This window comes from Bufo bufo, chromosome 6 (genome assembly GCF_905171765.1).
Source record: "Bufo bufo chromosome 6, aBufBuf1.1, whole genome shotgun sequence".
NCBI lineage: Eukaryota > Metazoa > Chordata > Amphibia > Anura > Bufonidae > Bufo > Bufo bufo.
In genome coordinates, this window is record NC_053394.1 from 31199551 (window position 1) to 31220483 (window position 20933).

Sequence of the window (20933 nt, forward strand, 5' to 3'; positions counted from 1 at the left end):
CCTACAGATGTAGCATAGCTGAACTTGTTCCTTTAGTCTTGCTGTGTTTCTAGAGCCTCCTGTTACTCCCTGACTTCAGATAATGTTCTGCCATTTATCCTATAACACGTGACATCACTGGAAGGAACCCCCCCCCCCCCAATGTACTAGGACAGCAAAATTTTTTGGTCTTCTTTATATTACAGCTTATAATCGCTAACGTCCTCTGCTAAGACCCGACATATTCCGCCAAGGACATCGCTGTGACACCAACAATGAGATTTTAACTTTCCACTTCCTAAGCTTTATTAAGAGGATTTCAGTCGATGGGATTTTGGCCAAGAATAGTCAAGTAATACAGGGCTGGGTAAATACCCCCATACGTGTCTATACAGCTGTCACAGGTCCACAGCTATCTCTCCATGGGACCTCTGTAAAGAGGATTTCATTCCGGAAGTTGTATAAAAAAAAAAAAAAAAAGAATATAATCTCCTGCAAATTTAAAGGGGTGTCCCAAAATATAAACATAAGGCCGAATTTCCAGGAATTATTGGGCACAGGTTCTGGCTATTCGGGTTGTCGCCTCCTAGGCTGGACAACCCCCTTTAACATCCAGAAGATCTGACTGGTGGGGATCCGACTGCTGGGACACCCACCAATCACAAGAACGGGAGTCCTAAGCTCCTAAATGAATGGAGCAGCGGTCGAGCACGAGCACTGCCGCTCTATGCCTTCTGTGCGGGACTGCTCCATATAGTACAGCGCTCGGCAGTGCACATGCTTGACCACTGACTCAGTCATTTAGGAAATTTGGACTCCAGTTCTTGTGATTGGTGGGAGTCCCAGCGCTCATATACCTACAGATCAGATAATCCTCTGGATGTTAAAGGGGTTGTCCATCCTAGGAGCTGACAACTCCTGTCCCTAATAAAATAAAACAAAAAATAAAAATTCACGGTCCGCAGTGCTGCCGCTCAACATGCCACTGTCCCATTCCCGGAGGCCTCCAATCTCCGCTGGCCTTAGGTGGCTTGGTTCTGTGACGCTCTTGTCACTAGCAGTGATGTGCCATTCTAGCACACATGACCACTCATGCCAGTGACTGGTCGCAGGTGTTTTTTTGTTTGATTGGGTAAATGTTATCGGCTCCTAGGCCGGACAACCCCTTTAAGTGCGCAGTGTGCCACAGCCATTCCTTTTGCACTTGCTGCATCTGTACTACCGCAATCATGATAAGTGATAGTTATATAGCAGAATGTCACAACTAACAACGTGGCGGTGTACAGTATGGAGGATGGGAATCCTCTTACCTGAAGCCGTCTGTGCACTGGCAGGAGTACCCGTTCACCTCATCCACGCACCGGGCATTGTTCTGGCAGCGGTGGTCCTTACAGTCATCATAATTGAGGCTACAGTTCTCTCCGACATAACCCGGTGCACATTCACATCTAGGGGAGGAGATAGGTAGGTCATCTTCCCGTGGGCGGGCAGGTAGGTTATTAGTGCTGTACTCCATTATCGCAGCAAAGAAGGTGTCGCCAAGTGAAGCTATAGTGAAGTCCACGTCCGGGTGGCTACTTACCCGATGCACTCCAACCTATCTTTTTGCTGCCACTGTGTTTGGGTTTTGATGGTCAGTATGTATTATATACCTGCCGTATTTTTACTTCTGCATATGGCCTGTTATGTGTGAGATGCTCTTCTATGTGACGCTGGATTAAAGGGGCTGTGAGTTCAGGACCCCCCATGAGCCAAAAGAGAGAGCCGCTAATAAGTAGCCACATGTAATACTACGTTTTGTCTGTAGTGGGCGCTGCAGGGAAATAAGAAATTCATGAGATCTTCCATTGGCAAATATAGCGGTTTGCTTGGGGGTCTTGGGAAACATACCCGCGACTCTGGTATTAAAGGGGTCGTCTGTGGTAATATTAGTTTTATAGGACCCTTTTGTAGGATTTTGTTATCCCTGACAATATATATTGTCAGATTATATATATATATTGGGGGTGGCACCCCTTTTAGACTGGACACGCCCATCTACCTGGGACTTCTGAGCAGAGTACGTTTGTAGCTGGTTCCTACACTGCCCTGAATATTGTAGGCTTAAGTAAGTCCAAAGTGAGGCAGTATATTTAGTGTTAGGGACCCATCTGCGGAAGCCACCTTGACGCCTGGTAGATGGGCCCGACACGTATGTGCGCTAAGAGCTTCCATTATTCATGTATACTCATTTATAGTCGGTATTGTACCACTTTTATCTAGAATGACCCCATTTCTTAGCTCTATTGTTTGTATATATAACGGTGTGCAGCCATTTCGTTTTTTGTAATTAAGTCAGATTATATGCTATATATTATATATTCATGTTATATCCTATATGATATGTTACATACTGTACATGATATATTCATGTTATATGTGATCTATACTTGTTATATGCTATGTTATATATTCATTTCATCTAATATTTTTATGTGCTATATGATATACCGTATATTCATTTTATATGCTATATATTTTTATATGGTATATGATATACATATATTCATGTTCTATGTCATATATTCATGGTATAAAACTACTGTAGTAGAAGGTAAAGGAGGCGGCACTCATGCAGTTCAATAAAAATTATCCTTTATTTCATACGGGATGCAAATACGGTATCAGCAGAGATAGTCATGGTATATTCTGTACGTTATATATTTGTGCCACAGACTGATCACTTACTTGGGCCCCTCAGTAGTTGTGATGCATTTGGAATCGGGATGACAAGGGTTGAGCTCCGCAGAGCAGAAGTCCATTAACTGTTCGCAGTATTCTCCTACAGAACAAGATGGAAGCTGGGTCAGGGGAGAAGAAAGTTGATAACAAGATCATGTATGTATGTCAACAGCCCTCAAATCACCAGGAAGGTGGGTTGGTTTTGAGTTTGGTGCATATTTACGTAAGCTCCGTCCACTTTGCAACCAAATTCCCGGGAGGGAGGTGCGACCGAGGACGCCTATTCTATGCCCGGGCATAAGGGCTTTCTAAAACTGGCACCATGAAGTCAGCAGTGTATACAGTATATAATGTATATTTGACATCATGGGGGCTGTCATCCCACAGAGGATCCACAGCCTCACTGATGACGGAGAGCAATAGCTTGTATTCACCTGCCCAGCGCCGTATAGTGCCGTACACCAGACGCAGCCGGTGCACTGCGGGGGAGGTTGCTGCGGCCTGCCGCTATCGGGCACATAAGGTTATTCTTTCTTTATTTGCTTTGCTGTAATCATTTCTGCTTTTGGCTATGGGCCTGAAGAGCTGCATAATATGTGCCATAAATAAGCTGCCACAGAACAGACATGACGGTTACACTCACCTGTGTACAGCGGCGGGCACTGGCACGTGTACGTGTTGGTGCCATCTACGCAGGTGCCGCCGTTCTCGCAATCGCTGTACTTGCATTCATCCCTGTTTACCGCACACGTTGGGCCTTCAAAACCTTCAGCGCAGGCGCATCTGATGGGGACAGAGAGCGGCCGTAAGTCACAGTGCACACAAGCAGAAGCTATTTGTCATGTCTTACATGCCCCATAGTTTACTGACAGGCGGCACTTCCAGCCCCGTCATCTGTCACCTACCCCGACATGAAAATCTCCCTGTCACCTCCTACGGGTTTAGCCATCATGTACATTACCTGCTGCCTTGGAATAAGAGTGTCAATACATCGCGTAACCACACGGAGTAGAAACCGCGTCCTGACATGTACGACCATGTGATGGGAGCCATCAGAATTTCCCGGGTCTATTGCACTACTCGTACAGCCAGCATGCCAAGTAGAACGCTCGCCTTACAGATTAGATTAAAGAGGAACCCTCACCTCTCCTGACATGTTTTAGTAACTCTCCATGTAATAACAATTCTGGAACATCTATTCTTATGGCTCTATGTTGTTCCACTCCTTTATTATTCCTGAATGAATTGCCAGCAGTTTGCAATGAAGGTCCAGCTGGGTGTTACCAATTGGGGGGGGGGGGGGTCCCTGCACAGTCTGACACTATCCAATTAGTGCTGCCAAGTGTCAGGCTGTGCAGGGAACCCCCCCCCCCCCCCCCCACCCCACCCCAACTGCTAACATCCAGATAGACCTTCACTGCAAACTACTGGAAACTCATTCATAACTTCTAGCAGGAATAATAAAGGAATGGCACAACATAAAGGCATCGGAATAGATGCTCCAGAATCGGTTTACATGGGGAGTTACTAAAACAGATATGACAGGAGAGCTGACCGGTCCTCTTTAACATCAGTTGAACCCGTCGATTTCAGAGGGATCGGCTGACCATCTAATGTGTATAGTGCTTTCCCGTTAGTCCCTCGATGTCGAAGGAAAGAAGGATGGGGCTGTTGGATTTCAACATGCCCTCTCCTTTTGAAGATGCCATCTGTATGTTAGTTCCACATAGGGATAGAACATGGCCTATACTTGGCCGCAAAATGCAGACCACAGACCTACTGAAAAAAACGTATGCAACACGGACGTCGTCCAAAGTTCTGCAGACCGGAAAATACATGTGTGTGTGCATGAGGCCTAAAGTCTATAGTGAAATCTAAAAGATACGACAAACAATGTGCCTTGGTTTGTGGCGTTTCTATAAGAATGGTGTTTTATTTCCCATTGTCTTCTCTACAGGACAGGACACAGTGGAACATGCCTGAAACTCATGTGAAGGTTAGTATCATTTAGAGTCTGCATATTATATGGGCACTATATGGTGGTATTTTGTTGGTTGTATGTGGCAGTATTATTTGATAAATGTATGGGTATCATTTTTAGACATAGTATGGCAGTCTTATTTGGGCACTATATGGTGGTATTTTGTGGGCTGTATGTAGCAGTATTATGGGATCACTGTCTTATTTTGACATAATATGGCAGTCTATGTTGAGCAATGACTGTATTGTGTAGGCGATATATGGCAGTATTATTTGGATACTGTATGAAGGTATTACTTAGGCATTGTTTTGTGCCATTACTTTATGGATGCAGGTAAGTATAGAAAGAAACTAGATACACTGTTGGATACAAAATGTAGCATTTTTAAAATCCGTGTAAAATATCTGCGTCCTGCGCAGCTGCCTGTCATACATCTCAGATGCAAATATCAGCTTATGTATCGGGAGGACGACGCCACTGCAGGCGACATTTACCAGAGGCTCGTCTTCATCTTGATAAGGATCTCTCATCGGGGCCGAAATGTCAATTGCCTTGTAATCGGTCCCCGTGGTATTTCGCTTATTTGCACTTAATACGCAGAGTGCATTGCCTTGTTACTTTGTGTGTATTTTCCCTGAGTACACGGCCACGTGTATTCCCTAAGCAAATGTCTGATAAGTGTTTGGCACAGATGTAGTAGAGCTGAGCTTGTCAAATGCAGCAGGGAAGATTTTGTCATTCGGCATGAGTCACGGTGATATCCGGACGGGTCAGTTGTGGTTTATCTGCGGTAGTCAAATCGATGTATAGATCTGAAAGTGCCATTTAACTCTTTGAGGCCGCACTGTGAGGATATTTTGATAGGAACAGAACTTAAAGGGGTACTCTGGTTGTAACAAGTTATCCCCTGTCCACAGGCTAGGGAATAAACTATGAGATCGGTTGGGGGTCTGACCACTGGGACCAGGGGCGTACTGGGAAATTAAAGTGGCCCTGGAAAAAAAATACTAAAAGTAGCCCCGTTTTGTAGTTGGGTCTAAATTGATGGAAGGCAGGGCCAGCAATGCCATATAGTGACACGTTATACCACCTCAACAGAGACAAATACCGCAGTCCATCACAAAATAATGCCGCCAGCAGCACAAAAAACATCCAAAAAACTTCCACTGGCCGGCAGTGAGGAGGGCTCAGTCGGCCCCCTGGGCATCGGCCCACCGGGAAATTTCCCTGTAAGGTCTATGGCCAATCCGCCCCCGACTGGGACTACCAGTCACAAAAATGTTGACCCCCTTACTCTGCAGGAACCCCCCACATAAAGGTGCACTGCTGCTCCATACATCTCTATGGGAATGCTGGACATAGCCAAGCACAAGCACTCGACTATGTCCATGGCAGCCGGCCAAAATGTAGAGCGGTTATAAAGAATCCCCCTCTTTCTGGAGGACCCGTCCTGTCCTGTATTATACGGGCAGCCCATTGAAGTGAATGGACACTGTGTAATGCTTATTTTCTCCTGTGATGGCGCTGCAGGGAAACTGAACACCTATTGCCAGGTTTCCCTACAGATCACAGCTGATCGCTGGAGGTTCCAGGGGTGGGGCTTCGTGATCTACTTACTGTCAAGGGATCCTCCTAACAAGTAGGGAAGTAGAGGACTCCTTTAACCTATCATGGATTTGGACACAGAGCAAACCACTGATCCACCCTGCTGCAGCGCCTCTTACATTTACAATAAAAGAAGAGCACATGATGGCACACAATGACACAGTCTAAAAGAATTGAACGAGTTATATCCCCCCCCCCCCTTTCCCCACCTAGGAGGTCACTCTCCTTCACCTCTTGCTCAGTCCTCGGGTGACGCCGTGGGGCGGCAGCGGGACGCCCACTGTCACACATAAAATGTAACGCTGTAAAATAGCATCTGCGCCATTGTTTCACTCCGCAGCATTCCGTTGGTCTTTTTCCCGTGCTAATAATGGAGGCATTCACACGTTGCTCAAAAAATGTCTGTGCTTTTAATTCGAAATGGATTCGATTCTCTGCAAATTCTCCCACCCTCCAAAATAAAAGGGGAAAGAGAGAAAAAAAAAAAAAGCGTCTGAGACATTTGTGTGCAGGCTGAAAGCTGTGAAGAGTAAATGGTTTGACTGAATGGCTTTGCAAACCCCAAAGGAAAATATAGGCCTATTGTAACCATGCTTGGTTACCACGGCAACGGAGCGAGAGGCCATTTAGTAATTTTTTTTTTTTTTTTTACATCTAGTAATTTTCGGCTCTTAGAAGCAGGTCTGGTCATTTCTGCCTCTTGAGTCGACGTCATTTTCGAATAACCCAATTCTCCGTATTTTTTCCTCTCTCTCTTCCTTCTCCTTCACTAAGATTTATTTTCGGCAACTAATTATCTCATAGGGGTCAGTGAAAAAGCAGCCACTGTGCGAAAAGTGGGTCTTCTTGCTTTACATGCCTGGACTTAGCGGAAGGGTGATGGGAGCGACGGCGTCGTGAAGTTATGGATCGGCGCCTCTGCCGCGCTGTACAGAGAGGGAGGAGATACGTGTAACCGCGCTGGCAGCGATTTATTAGCTCTCCTCATCTTTTTTTTGTGTGTGTAGGGGGACAAACGCACAACAGATGGAGGCGTAATGTATGGAGCGGGTTAATTGGAGGGCGGTATAGAATTGGATTATCATACATTGCACTCTTTATATTGACTTCATGTAAATCGGGGTTATTGCAGAGATGGGGGTAGAGCTCTAGTCAACTGTAGAGGGATGAGCATCGAAGAGTCTGATCGGCGGAGCTCTGACTGCTGGGGGCCCCACAGATTACAAGTATGGGGGCCCGTCCTTCCAGTTTAAATGAAGCAGCAGACAGGCAATCATGTCCGCTGCTCCATTCAACTCTATTGGACTGGCGGATATAGCCGTCATACAGACGGATGGAGTGGCGGCGTGCATGTATGACTGCCTCTCCATTGAAACAGGCGAGAAAAGGGCCCTGCAAGAGTCTCAGTGATCAGACCCCCGCCGATCAGATACCTATCTCCTATTCACTGGTAAACCAGGTACAATACCGTGTAGGTAAATAGAATGATAACTTTCACTTAACAATCCGTTGCTTCCTTCTGGAGAAAAAGTACTTTTCTTCATATGCAAATGAGATGTTAAGTGCACTGAGGGCGGGCCTAGGTCATTCTGTGCACCCCTGCTCCTCCTCAATTCCCCGTCAGTCCACACCCTCTACTTTTTGATTGACAGGACTGGGTTGCTGTATAGTCATCTCTCATGGCCCTGTCATTACAGAAGGAGAGGGAGGGGCTGGCACAGGAAGCAGGAGGAGCAAAGGTGCACAGGTTGGCTTGGGCCCGCCTTAAATGGATCCGTTTCAATTCTGCACATCGGGATGCATCCGTTCCGTTAGGATGCGGTTGTGTGAAATTAAAATGGAAGAAAACTGACCCGTCACTTAATATATTGAAAGTCAGTGGGTGACGGATCTGTCACCACTGACGTACATTGTTTTCAGTGCCAAATCCATTTTTTTTCCCGTTTTTATGACCGGACACAAACCTGCAGCTTGCAGCGCTTTTGTGTCCGGTCACAAAACGGAATGCTGCCGAAACAGAAGACATCCTGAACGGATCTCTTTCCATTCAGAATGCATAATGACTAAATGGAAACGGTTTTTTTTTCCGTTCACGTTTCCTAAAATGTGCCCGGGTCCTACCTTATCCCCAGCCACCCATTACAGAACTTCCCAAAAGCTAGGGTTTAAATGAATCCAAAAAGTCTTTATTTGACTCCTCCAGGAAATGACAAATGGCCCAGATTTTTATTTTTTCATATTTTTTTTCAAAAAAAGACACTGGTTCGGCATTCTTGACTGGAGCAGAGACAGGTTCATGTTGTCACACGTTTAGCAAGCTGTTTGCAAATTACCCTGCCATTTTTAGAGGTGCTTAAACTGGGAACTAACTTTAAATGTTTCCATAGAAACACGGTGTAAAATGTTCTCGGAGGCCCTGACGCCTGAATGGATCTGTTTTACGTGCACCTGCAGACATAAATCGTTGACGATAATATCTGCAAACCTAACCATGGCGCCCCTTTTATTAACTAATGTACCCGCCGCCACTTTCCGGCAGATGCAATAATTTTTTTTTCCCCCGACAATTTTTTTTCCGCTTTTCACAAAGTAGCCCCTGGAAAAGGCAGGCAAAGCACTCACATCTCCATGTTGTTTAATGGATTGTGTTCATCAAACTTTGTTTTTTTTTATTCCGGTCTAAAAGCACAAATTGTGAGAGCCGAGGTTAAGGAGTAGTATGTTCTGTGCTCTTCCGCTAACATGCCGGGTGAACCGGGGATAGACTTGTGTAGCAAAGGCGCGGAGTGTATGTGCACACACCATAGCTTTTCTTTCTTTCTTCTTTGCAATGGTACGGCCATGTGCGTTCGTGGATTTTCTGCAGGCGAAAAATCCACAGCATTTGCAGAAGCAATAAGGTGGATATGATTTCAGCAAAGTTTGTGCACACGCTGCGGGACGTTTCTGCAATCAAATCTGCACATAAATAGTTTTTTTAAATCTGCTGCATGCCAATTTATGCTGCAGATTTCCACAAATGCATGACTTGGTGCAGATTTTGCCACTGCGGACCCATCAACCCATGGCCGCACTTTGAGACATATGTTATGTTTTTTTCCGTTCACGTTTCCTAAAATGTGCCTGCATCCTACCTTATCCCGCCACCCATTACAGTAGTTCCCAAAAGCTAGGGTTTAAATGAATCCAAAACATAACATAACATGAAGAAGTTTATGTGCGGTGACCCAGTGGATCGCTGCAAGGGTTAGTTTAATGCTACAGAGTTAAATGTTGAGATTTGTTGCTAAATCACTTATGTCATTATGCACTATATATTGCAAACGGTCAGGTATGGGCAACGTTAACACTGGCAGCTTTGGTCCAGTTTTCGAGTCTGATGGGCTGGTCACGCCCCCTGGTTAGTGAGTTTTTAGGCTACTTTCACACTTGCAGTAGCCTTTTCGTGCTAAGGCTAGCCCACCGTGCCGCCGGAAGTTCGCTCCGGCCCTATTCACTATAATGGGGACAGGCCGGAGGTCCAGGCGTGGCACGGCAAACAAGCCGGGAGGCAGTCAGATAAAAACCGCAGCATACGGCCGGACAAAAAACGCCGGAATAGCCTGTCGGATCCTGCTACCGCCAGTGTGAAAGTAGCCTTAGCTGGGCAGAGCTAGAGACAACACGTGTGTCTATATGAGCTCCTGAGAAGTAAGCCTAAAGAAAAGCCTGATCCAAGAAAACACTATTCCTGAGACTCAAAGCTGCCAAAGAGCAAATGAACTGAGAAAATATACCTGAGGGAAAGAGAATGGACATCCATAGAAGGCCAAGAACCATGAAGAACCAAGATAAAGACAGTAAGGTACCGCTCGTTTAAGGCAAAACACTTTACTGAATGTGGAAAGGGTTAATTGCTTCCAGCACCCACTGAACATTGAGGCGTATGGGCCATCTGGATCTAAAATCTGAACCTCGCAGACTGGGAATTGCAGAAAGAGTTAATAAGAACGGCCTATTTCAGAAGATTATAAAATAAACTTGGAGCAAGACCCTGGGAAGATTACAACCATCATTACCATTGCCTATACATAACTATTGGGAACAAGCCTATGTGAAATACCCCAGAACTGTGCCTTTTGCTGCTACATGTACTGCAACTCCTATTATCCTCAGTAAAGAGACTTTATTTATTGTAACCAAAGGGGCCTGGTCTTTGACTCCACCTTCCATTTGTCAGGCACCTGCACCTGCCAACAATTCACCAACAAGGGCACCCCGACTACCACCAAAAAGCTCCAATAAGGCCCAGGGTGTGCCTCGAAGGAAGAAAGGGTGTGCCCTCTATTCACTGCATGGGATTAATGACTGGGATATAACAATACCAGGGTTCTCTCTATACAGGAAAGACAGAGAAGGCAAGAAGGGGGGAGGGGTGGCCCTGTATGTGAAAGATAGCATGAAATCTAATTTGATACAAGTTAGCGAGACCAATTTAGAGTCAGTATGGGCTACCTTGCAGCTTGATAATCATAAGGTAACTCATGTAGGTGTGATATATAGACCACCTAGCCAAGTCAAAGAATTAGATGATCTACTAGTTGAGGAAATAGCTAAAATGACATTGAAAGGGGAAGTTGTCATTATGGGAGACTTTAATCTTCCTGATGTAAACTGGAAAACCAAAATAGCTAGTTCTGCTAGGAGTACAGATATTCTTAATTCCCTACTGGGATTATCTCTACAGCAAGTAGTTGAGGAGCCAACCCGGAAGGAGGCCATTTTATATTTAGTATTCACAAATGGGAATTTGGTATCTGATATTACTGTAGGTGAAAGCTTGGGATCTAGTGATCACCAGTCAGTGTGGTTTACTATAAGTACAGTGACTGAGTCACACCACACAAAAACAAAAGTTTTAGATTTTAGAAAAACTGACTTTTCTAAAATTAGATTAGTGGTATACGAGTCCCTACCAGATTGGAACAGTTTCATTGGAGTCCAGGAGAAATGGGACTACTTAAAAGTGGCACTATTGAAGGCAACAGAAAATTGCATTAGGCTTGTCAGTAAAAGCAAAAAAAGGAAGAGACCACTGTGGTACTCAGCAGAAGTGGCCAAAATCATTAAAAACAAAAAGATAGCATTTAGTAATTATAAAAATAAACGAGGATGAGAGGCAAATTTATAAGATTAGGCAGAGAGAGTCCAAACAAGTTATAAGAGCTTCTAAAGCACAGGCAGAAGAGAAATTAGCTCAGTCAGGGGGAAAAAGGCGAGAAGGCATTCTTCAGATACATAAATGAAAAAAGGAAACTAAAACAAGGAATTACCAAATTAAAAACAAAAGAAGGAAGGTATATAGAAGAAGATAAAGAACTAGCTGACTGCCTCAATGAATACTTCTGTTCAGTTTTTACAAAGGAAAATGAAGGAAAAGGACCTCAGTTAGGAAAGAAGACTAATTAATCTTTTGATGCATGTGTCTTTACAGAGGAAGAGGTTCTAAGTCAGCTGTCTAAAATTAATACAAATAAGTCACAGGGGCCTGATGGGATACAACCAAAGCTATTAAAAGAGCTCAGCGGTGAACTAGCAAAACCATTAACAGATTTATTTAACCAATCACTGGCAACAGGAGTCGTCCCAGATGATTGGAAATTGGCAAATGTGCCCATTCACAAGAAAGGTTGTAGAGAGGAATCGGGCAACTATAGGCCAGTAAGCCTGACATCAATAGTGGAGTAATTAATGGAAACCATACTTAAGGAGAGGATTGTGGAACATCTAAAATCCCATGGATTGAAAGATGAAAAACAGCATGGGTTTACTTCAGGGAGATCATGTCAAACTAATCTTATTGATTTTTTTGATTGGGTGACTAAAATAATAGATGGCGGAGGTGCAGTAGACATCGCTTATCTAGACTTTAGTAAGGCTTTTCATACTGTCCCACATAGAAGGCTTACCAATAAATTGCAGTCCTTGGGCTTGGACTCCCATATTGTTGAATGGATTAGGTAGTCGCTGAGGGACAGACAACAGAGGGTTGTAGTCAATGGAGTATATTCAGACCAAGGTCTTGTTACCAGTGGGGTACCTCAGGGATCTGTTCTGGGACCCATATTGTTTAATATCTTTATCAGCAAAATTGCAGAAGGCCTCGATGGTAAGGTGTGTCTTTTTGCTGATGACACAAAGATTTGTAACAGGGTTGATGTTCCTGGAGGGATACACCAAATGCAAAAGGATTTAGGAAAACTAGAGGAATGGTCAAAAATCTGGCAACTAACATTTAATGTTGATAAGTGCAAGATAATGCACCTGGGGCGTAAAAACCCAAGAGCAGAATATACAATCAGTGATACAGTCCTAACCTCAGTATCTGAGGAAAGGGATTTAGGGGTCATTATTTCAGAAGACTTAAAGGTAGGCAGACAATGTCATAGAGCAGCAGGAAATGCTAGCAGAATGCTTGGGTGTATAGGGAGAGGCATTACCAGTAGACAGAGGGAGGCGCTCATGCCGCTCTACAGAGCACTAGTGAGACCTCATTTGGAGTATTGTGCGCAGTACTGGAGACCATATCTCCAGAAGGATATTGATACTTTGGAGAGAGTTCAGAGAAGAGCTACTAAACTGGTACATGGATTGCAGGATAAAACTTACCAGGAAAGATTAAAGGACCTTAACATGTATAGCTTGGAAGAAAGACGAGACAGAGGGGATATGATAGAAACTGCTAAATACATAAAGGGAATCAACAAGGTAAAAGAGGAGAGAATATTTAAAAGAAGAAAAACTGCTACAAGAGGACATAGTTTAAATTAGAGGGGCAAAGGTTTAAAAGTAATATCAGGAAGTATTACTTTACTGAGAGAGTAGTGGATGAATGGAATAGCCTTCCTGCAGAAGTGGTAGCTGCAAATACAGTGAAGGAGTTTAAGCATGCATGGGATAGGCATAAGGCCATCCTTCATATAAGATAGGGCCGGGGGCTATCCATAGTATTCAGTATATTGGGCAGACTAGATGGGCCAAATGGTTCTTATCTGCCGACACATTCTATGTTTCTATGGCCCCAAGGGAGTGTTGGAGTGAGGACAGACACCTGGAACCACCATTCCTATCACTGCCACAACTAACACTCCCATCCTCCTCTCGGCTCTCCCCCTGCGGGTCACTGCATATGTAGTTCAGAATACAGTAAAATTATTTTGTTCCAGTGTTCATGAGAACTTTTGGATGCCGGATAGTCCTAGCAGAGTTTTTTAATTTTTTTTTTTGCTTATGGCCTCATGCACACGAACGTTGTTTTGGTCCGCATCCGAGCCGCAGTTTTTGCGGCTTGGATGCGGACCCATTCACTTCAATGGGGGCGCAAAAGATGCAGACAGCACTCCGTGTTCGGCAAATTGCGGAACACACATGGACGCCTTCCGTGTTTTGCGGATCCGCAATTTGCGGACCTCAAAACACACAATGGTCGTGTGCGTGAGGCCTATCTCTAATATTTAGATATATACACACACACAGACATGCACTGTGCAACATATATTTTTATCAATGGGAGTCAATGCAACTGTCCAAGCATCTAGTTGCATATGTCTGCTTGTCTTAAATCAATATGGATCCGAATGCATATGGAAAATGGGGGATCTGGTACTGAAGTGATAGGCATACCCATAATACTCACATGAACCCGCTGCCGTCATCTTTTGGGTGGCACACTCCTTGGTTTTCACAGGGGTTGCTGGAACATGCATTAAGTGAGATCTCACAATTTTTACCCTGCAAAAAAAGAAATAACATATATGATAAAATATATATATAATATACACAAACACACACATGCAGATGTGGGATTATATCAAGTGGCATTACAGCTTTGCAGGCCTCATCATAATTTTGGCCTCCGGCAGTCCATGCACCTGGATTGATATCTCCTCCAGCCCCTCAATGGAGTAGATGTCATTTACAGCTGGAAACAGGTATAAATGTTAGTAGATTTTCTAGGACTGATGGTCTCATTTCTGCTTCTACCCCATGGCTCCCCAGTAGTGAGAACAGTGTAAAAATGTTGTTTGCACCTATGCCACTTTTTTATGCCAAAACTGGCATAAGGGGCCATAATAAATGACTTCTATGGAAGAGTTTTTTAGGCATGTTCTGTGTGACCTGTGCAGAGGTCAGGATGGAGCAAATTTGATATCTAGTGTTGAGCGAACTTGTGGTTTCAAGTTCTGCATACAAGGTTTTGGTTATCTAAGAATTCCGTTATGGATTCTGCTACCACGGAACATAAGTTATGATCCGTGGTAGTGGAATCCATAATGGAATTCTTAGATAACCCGAACCAGAACCTTGTACGCCGAACTAGAAACACAAGTTCGCTCAACACTAGTTATCACTTATTGTGAATGGTGGACCCTGTGTATCTATCTTTCTATCTGTTGCAAGCAGGTACCTGGAATCATCGTGGATGGAAGGTATGTGTCAAGGTTCCTGGCCTCGTGAAGTAAGAGCCGGTATTTTATGTGTCAGCAGCAGCTATTGCTAATTGACACAGTGAGATTTAGCATGGCTGTCATAGCTGATCCGGGACAGCTCTTACTGGGAGTAGTCAAAGTGCTGGGTGGGTGACTACTCCCCACGTTTCAGGCCGGGTTTTGCTAGGCATAAAAACCAGTCAGCACTGCCAGGTGAAGAGGATTACCTCTGTATGACAGTGGAGCTCAGGAGTCTGCGTGCTGTGAACTGAGGGCTGTGCTGGGAACAGGCGGCCTATGGAGGCTGAACTGCTAACAGGGTGTGCATTAACACCCAGGAGAAAAGGTGACTTTTGTTGTTTATGGACTTTGCTTGTGTGTGAACAAACACCAAGCCACCTACGTTTTGTGATACACCTTATCTGAATTTTGTTATACACCAATGTGTGAATAAACACCGCTGTTTGATTCAAGAACTGTGTACTTTTCCTCTATACTGCATCTGCTTGTCCGGTCTACCAGAGCGAATCCACACACTATCTTTGTTATTATTACTGGAGAACCCCTTTAAGTCTATGGAGCAGAAGGTCATACAAATGCCATACCCAGACCATGCATTAAAGCGTCATTCAGATGGATTTCAGCATCCACATTACCCCTTACCCCTTGAGGCCAAGTTACAGCTGTCCGAATGATGCCCAACTCCTTAAGGGTGCTGCCTCACTATGTATTTATCCTGGCAGATTATTTTTTTTTTGCCCAAAAAAAAGACACATTTTTCTCTTCACCCATGACAGCACCACGAGAGAAAGGATCCGCCCCCACAGACAGGAAACCTGCAGAATAAAAGGGCGGACACTCTCCTCCCAATTCAGTGTGGTTTCCTGTCTCTGGGGAAGCCTGCAGTTTTTCTTTCAGGTTCCTTCCCTCTGGTGGTGCTCCTTTGTCGATCCAATGGTGCACTGGATCTGGTCCTCAGACATACCTGCTGTTCCTGGGAATGTAATGCGCATCAGTTGTTGTGCTTGTAGGGATGGGCAGAGGCCCAGCAAAACTCCTGAGGGAGTGCTTTGTGTGCTAGAGCATGGAGTGCCTGGCGGCATCGCTGATGCGCTAGAGACACGGTCATCCAGACCCCAGTGGGAGGAGGAGGAGCTTCCGCCAGAGAGTGAGGCCGGGGAAAGCATGAGGAGTCACGTGGTTCGGCGCGCAGTATTGGGCGTGACGTCATCACAGAGCGCCTATGAGTAGGGCGTGCTATGGGCTGCATGCCGGCGTCCTAAGCAGCGCTCTGGTGGCCAGCAACAGAAGCATGGAGGAGGACAAACACGCTGAGGAGTATACAGTCCCCCCAACCTTGGTACCTCTAAGGGGGTGAGTGTTCTGGGTGAAGTTATGCTTCTCTCTGCTGATGCACTTATACTAATGTGTTGCAGACAAAACCTAAGAAGGTGGTGACTAAGAGGAAGAATAAGGAATGTGCTCTTTGTAAAGCTGGGTTGTCTTCTGAATGGGAAAAGAAAATGTGTCAGTCCTGTATTGATAAAACGGTGGCTGAGGAATCGCCATCATTTTATAAATGTCTTCAGGCACTAGTCAGATCGGAAGTTAATTCTACCCTATCGTCTAAAAAAGTCTTGGGTGAAAAAGATCCTAAAGTAAGGCGCCATGAGACTCCACAGGAACATTTTTCATCTGATTCTGATGAAGATGAGATACACCCCTCATTATATGGGCATTCTGACGAATTATCCATATCTTCCTTTGAAGAAGGTGAAATTAGTGGTAGACCATGTTTCCCCATAGAAGACACAGAAAAACTCAGGAAAGCCGTACGTTTAACTATGGGCATTGAGGAGACAAAAGAGCCCCCGTCTATACAGGATATTATGTTTGGGGGGCTCGAATCCAGACACCACAGCACCTTCCCGGTCCATAAAAATGTTTCAGCCTTAATTAAAGGGGAATGGAAAAAAAAACTAACATGAAGGTTTACAGCTCAAAAATTCTCAAGCGTAAATATCCCTTTAAAGAGGAAGATTGTGCTACATGGGATAAAGCCATCTCTAAAGTATCCAGAAAGACGTCTCTTCCCTTTGACGATATGGGTATATTGAAGGAGCCATTAGATAAAAAAAAGCCGGTACTTTTTTAAAGGGAGCATGGGAGGCATCTACTTCTTCCTTCAGACCAAGTATAGCTTCTACATGTACGGCCGACCTCCTATAGCCTGGCTCTCTGAATTAAAAAAATCTGTTAAAAAATAAATGTCCCAGGGAAGAGATTTTAGCATCCTTGCCAACGATGCCTCAGCTGATTCTGTCAGACTGGCGGCCAGATCCACCGCTTTGTCAATATCTGCACGGAGAGCGCTTTGGCTAAAGAATTGGTTGGAGATTTCCCGTCAAAAAAACAAACTATGTGGTGTCCCCTGTGAAGGGGGGTACCTTTTTGGATGACTTGTTAGATAAGGCTGCGGATAAAAAGAGAAAATTTCCAGGGTTTCAGAGTTCTTTCTCCTCTAAAAATAGGTTTAACCGTTCCTTTTGCCCATTTAGAAGTAATCAAAAAACAGACAAGGAATCCAGGGAAGATAGGTTTCGGAACCAAAGGAGAGGTAGAAATTACTTTTTCAATCAGTCCTTTGGAGACAAAAAGAAACAGGATCAGCAATGACGCCAGAAGTCAGGTGAGGGGCAAATTAAAAAAATGTTTCCCGGCCTGGTCCCAGATTTCTTCAAGTTCATGGATACTAGACACCATTCTCAACGGGTTAAAATTTGAATTCCATCTGGCCCCTCCAGTAAGATTCTTAAAGGGATTCTGTCACCACATTTTACCCCCTGCAGTAAAACATAGCTACTTCGCTCGACGATGCCATTACCTGTAGTCCGCACGTGCGCAGACTACAGTGTGTAGTGCGCAAGCGCGGTATTTCAAACAGGCTCAAGGATTGCGTCAGCGCGCCGGCTCTTGAATATATTATATTAGAGGCGGCGCTGGGCACCGGACCGAGGGGTGCGGCTGGGCACCAAGTTAGGAAAGGACATCCCCTTGGACACCTTATGTAAGTCATTAGCATATCACTAAAATCGATTTTATAAAGAAATAATTCAAGACTATTAGTTAATAAGGGCATCATTTAATACAGCTCAGGGAGACCTACAATTAGCTATGTTTTACTGTAGGGGGTAAAATGTGGTGACAGAATCCCTTTAACTACTAAAGATCAGGCCTCGGCTCTAGGAAGTTCTGCCATGGAAAGCGAGGTTCTAAAACTAGTCGAAAAATCTGTTTTAGTCCCAGTAGCAAAGGCGAGGGGTTTTACTCTCCCCTGGTTCTAGTGAAAAAAACAGATGGTTCTTTCAAGACAATAATAAACTTGCAGAGATTAAATCTGGAAAAATCAAGACCACATCCCACCAGAAGACAGTCCTTTCTGGGATTGATATTAGATTCATCTTGCCAGAGTTGTTTTTTACCACAGGAAAAAGTCATTCTTATCCAGGAAAAACTCAGACATCTGATCAGAAACCCGGTGATCACAATGAGGAAAGGAATGTCTATCCTGGGATCCCTCACATCATGTATTCCAGCAGTACAATGGGCACAACTCCACTCAAGGGCTCTCCAGTGGGAGATCCTGTCTTGCTGGGAGAAAAACAACTCCCTACATGTGAAAATAAGAATATCGGACCAGACTCTCCAGAACTTGACGTGGTGGTTGGAGAGGGGAAATCTGATTCAGGGAGTCCCGTGGAAGCTGGAAGACTTGATTTGTCTAACTATGTGACACAAGACCCTGGGAAGGGGGGGTGCTCACATTCAGGAGACCTCCCTTCAGGGTCATTGGGGGGAATATACAAAAAAGGGGGTCCTGCAACCTAAAAGAGCTAACTGCTGTACGTCTAGCGATGAGTTCTGCTCTTCCAAGAATAAGATGAAAAAATCTCAGAATTATGACAGACAACAAAACAGAAGTCTCGTACCTGAACAAACAGGGGGGCACAAGGTGCAACATTCTAATGCAGGAAGCCCAGAGAATCCTCTTACTAGCAGAAAAAGTGTGCATCGATATCGGCAGTACATATCAGGGGCGTGGAAAACAGACAGGAAGACTTTCTCAGCAGTTATTTTCTCTCTCAGGGCGAATGGACTCTAGACCAATCCATTTTCAAGAAAATAACGGCCCTCTGGGGACAGCCAGAAATAGACCTATTTGCTACCTACCAAAACAAGAAAGTTCAGAAATTCTTCTCCCTAGATCCAATGGGATCCCCTTGTTGGATTGATGCCTTCCTATAGAATTGGAAATTTCCCCTGGCCTACGCCTTTCCTTCTCTTCCCTTGATTCCTCATGTACTACGGAAAATCAGGGAAGATGGGGCGAGGGTTATCCTCATTGCTCTGTTTTGCCCGAGAAGGCCTTGGTTCACGTGGCTCCGGATCATGTCGATCTCGGATCCGTGGGTTCTTCCAGAGATCCGGAGTCTGTTGAGCCAGGGTCCAGTTTTTCATCCAGGCATAAAGAATCTCCACCTAACTGCCTGAAACTTGAAAGGTACTTGCTAAGGAGGAAAGGATTCTCTGAGGCCTTGATCTCTACTCTTCTTAAGAGTAGGAAAAAGGTAACAGTTGCCATCTAAGCTAGAGTATGGCAGAGATTTTTGGATTTTGCTCATATCCAAATGAATGACATCCCCTCTTTTGCTCCCATTCATCTAATATTAGAGTTCCTTTAGAAGGGACTAAATCTGGGACTAGCGGGTAGTACCTTAAAAGTACCCATCTCGGCCCTGTCGGCCCTATTTAATCAAGACATTGCAGGGTGCCCGTGGGTATCGAGGTTCTTTAGAGCAGTAGCCAGATCTACTCCGGCAACTTCAGCTAGACTTCCTCCTTGGGATTTGAACCTAGTTTTAAAGGCCCTAACCCAACCTCCATTTGAACCTCTGGAGACCAGCTCCATTAAATGTCTCACCTTGAAGTTATGTCTTCTAATAGCTTTAACATCTGCTCGCAGGATTAATGAGATTCAGGCCATTTCCATCAATCCTCCTTATACCACGATTTTAGAAGATAAAGTTCTGATACGTCCAGACTCGGCTTTTCTTCCAAAAGTCGTTTTCAAATTTCATAGGTCCCAAGAAATTGTTCTTCCTACCCTATTTAAAAACCCTGGGTCAGAAGAAGAAAGATCCCTTCACTGCCTAGACGTCAGAAGGGCTTTGATTAATTATCTATCTCGCACTAAAGATTGGTGCAAATCTTCTTCACTCTTTATTCTCTTTCAAGGAGTGAATAAGGGTAATGCGGCCTCCAAAAGTTCTATTGCTAGGTGGATTGTTTCGGCCATATCTTTGTCTTATCCTGCATCTGGGTTATCTCCTCAGGTGGGTCTTAGGGCACATTCTTCCAGGGCAGTTGCTACCTCCTGGGCGGAAAGATCCTCTGTTCCCATAGAGGATATTTGCAGAGCAGCTACCTGGTCTTCTCCTTCAACCTTTTTAAAACACTATCGGCTTGATTTGAACTCCTCCCCTTCGGGGTCTTCCTTTGGGGAAAAAGGTGCTTCTTTCACTCTCCCACCCTGAAATTTTCTCTGGTAAATCTCTTGTGGTGCTGTCATGGGTGAAATGAAAAATGACGATTACTTACCAGTAATTTAATTTTCCAGAGCCTATGACAGCACCCTTATATTCCCTCCCTGCTGGGTTTTTGATGGTTCTCTTATATTCACCCGGGTGTAGCAAAAAAAAACAAAAAAAAAACGTGTTAAACGAAAATTATTATGGATTATCTAACGTTATGTTGGCGGACTTCCTCCGATGCTTGGATATCACACTGAATTGGGAGGAGAGTGTCCGCCCTTTTATTCTGCAGGTTTCCTGTCTGTGGGGGCAGATTCTCTCTCTCGTGGTGCTGTCATGGGCTCAAGAAAATCAAATTACCGGTAAGTAATCATAATTTTTGGAGGCGTCTGTAGCCAAATTGTTTGTTTGAGCAGCCAGCGATTTTAAATAGCTTTTTTGCATGCCTTGTGTTTTATGTAAAAAAAAAACACGTGCTTCCCTCTGAGGTCACTTCCTCTTAGAGAGTATAGGAAAAACGCCATAAAAAAAACTGCACACACACTGATATTGGCTATTTTTCAAGCACAGCAAAAATAAAAATTTAAA

General features: G+C 44.5%; 1 protein-coding gene across 1 annotated transcript in view; it reads right to left on the bottom strand.

The window, feature by feature from the left end:
• SLIT1 (slit guidance ligand 1) overlaps nt 1-20933 on the bottom strand; it is a 292661-nt gene that overhangs the window by 8902 nt on the left and 262826 nt on the right. The window contains exons 28-31 of the mRNA XM_040437323.1: nt 13962-14056; nt 3344-3483; nt 2707-2800; nt 1290-1427 (exon numbers count right to left, since the gene is read on the bottom strand). Of these exons, the coding sequence (XP_040293257.1) occupies nt 1290-1427; nt 2707-2800; nt 3344-3483; nt 13962-14056 (467 nt within the window). The remainder of the gene's footprint in view (nt 1-1289; nt 1428-2706; nt 2801-3343; nt 3484-13961; nt 14057-20933) is intronic.